This window comes from Galeopterus variegatus, unplaced genomic scaffold (assembly GCF_000696425.1).
Source record: "Galeopterus variegatus unplaced genomic scaffold, G_variegatus-3.0.2 Scaffold15598, whole genome shotgun sequence".
NCBI lineage: Eukaryota > Metazoa > Chordata > Mammalia > Dermoptera > Cynocephalidae > Galeopterus > Galeopterus variegatus.
In genome coordinates this window covers 3,298-4,295 of record NW_007741709.1, presented here as the reverse complement: position 1 = coordinate 4,295, position 998 = coordinate 3,298, and the positions used below count along the sequence as shown (strand labels likewise).

At 35.2% G+C, this 998-nt stretch overlaps 1 protein-coding gene across 1 annotated transcript in view; it reads left to right on the top strand.

The window, feature by feature from the left end:
• The first annotated feature begins 331 nt into the window (after positions 1–331).
• The window catches only part of LOC103582299 (putative ankyrin repeat domain-containing protein 19), a 2,278-nt gene continuing 1,611 nt past the window's right edge, over positions 332–998 (top strand). Inside the window, exons 1-2 of the mRNA XM_008563937.1 lie at positions 332–522; positions 746–852. Coding sequence (XP_008562159.1) covers positions 514–522; positions 746–852 — 116 coding nt within the window. The 5' untranslated portion in view covers positions 332–513. The remainder of the gene's footprint in view (positions 523–745; positions 853–998) is intronic.

Sequence of the window (998 nt, the reverse complement as noted above, 5' to 3'; positions counted from 1 at the left end):
TAGAATTTGGGATCCTGACAACACGGAGTAGAGAATCAAGCAAGTTTGTATAACCTGGAAGGAACCTCCACCTTTATTAGAAAGCTCTCAAAACTATATCCCTGAAAGTCTTAATTCCTCAAATGTTAACGTTTGCCACAAAAGAAATATTGTCAACTAGTGGTTAAGCCAATGAAAGAGATTTCTTAAATACTGGACATGTAATGCACATATTTGTAATACTTCTGAAATGTAGATGAACATGGGATCTTTCTGTTGGGGCATAGTACTTATGGTAAAGTAAATACTTGTTGGAATATAGTTTAGGAAACACGGCTCTAGAGATGATAATTTAGGTCATTGATTAAAAAATGCTTTAAACATATACTTCTGTGTGTTATGGTTTGGGTTATAGAGATAAAAGATACAGCACCTGCCCTCAAGAAGCTCTTGGTCTAGATAGGAAACAATAATGTAACTACAGCATACCATGGTGAAAGCTGTGGCAGAAGGAAAGATTCTTGGACCGTGTAAATGTTTGATGTGAGTGTTGGAGATGACCGGGGTTACTGTGGTCAGGCAGAGGAGGGGCATTTCAGAGGTGAAGAGTGGAACATGTGAAAGCACAGAGGGGTGAGAAGGAAGGACAAACTGTTATTTACTTTGTGTGTTATGTATTTAAGTTTATAGGACCTTTTATGAGGTTTTCAATTTAGTTGAGAAATATGTAATTTTGTAAATGTAAATTGTTTTTGCTGTTTTACAGGAAAGGCTAACACCACTTTTACTTGCTGTAAAAACAAACAATCAGCCAATGGTGGAATTTTTAGTACAGAAAGGAGCAAATATACATGCGTTTGATGAGATGAAAAGGTACAGTAGTACATTTTTTTCTTTTAAACTTTCACGTTGTTCTAGAATGGTAATAGTCACTAAAGCCAGATATATTAAATTAAGAAGAAGGTCACCATATAATTAGTGGGATAGAGTGAAAAATATTAATACAAGTCATCAGTTAG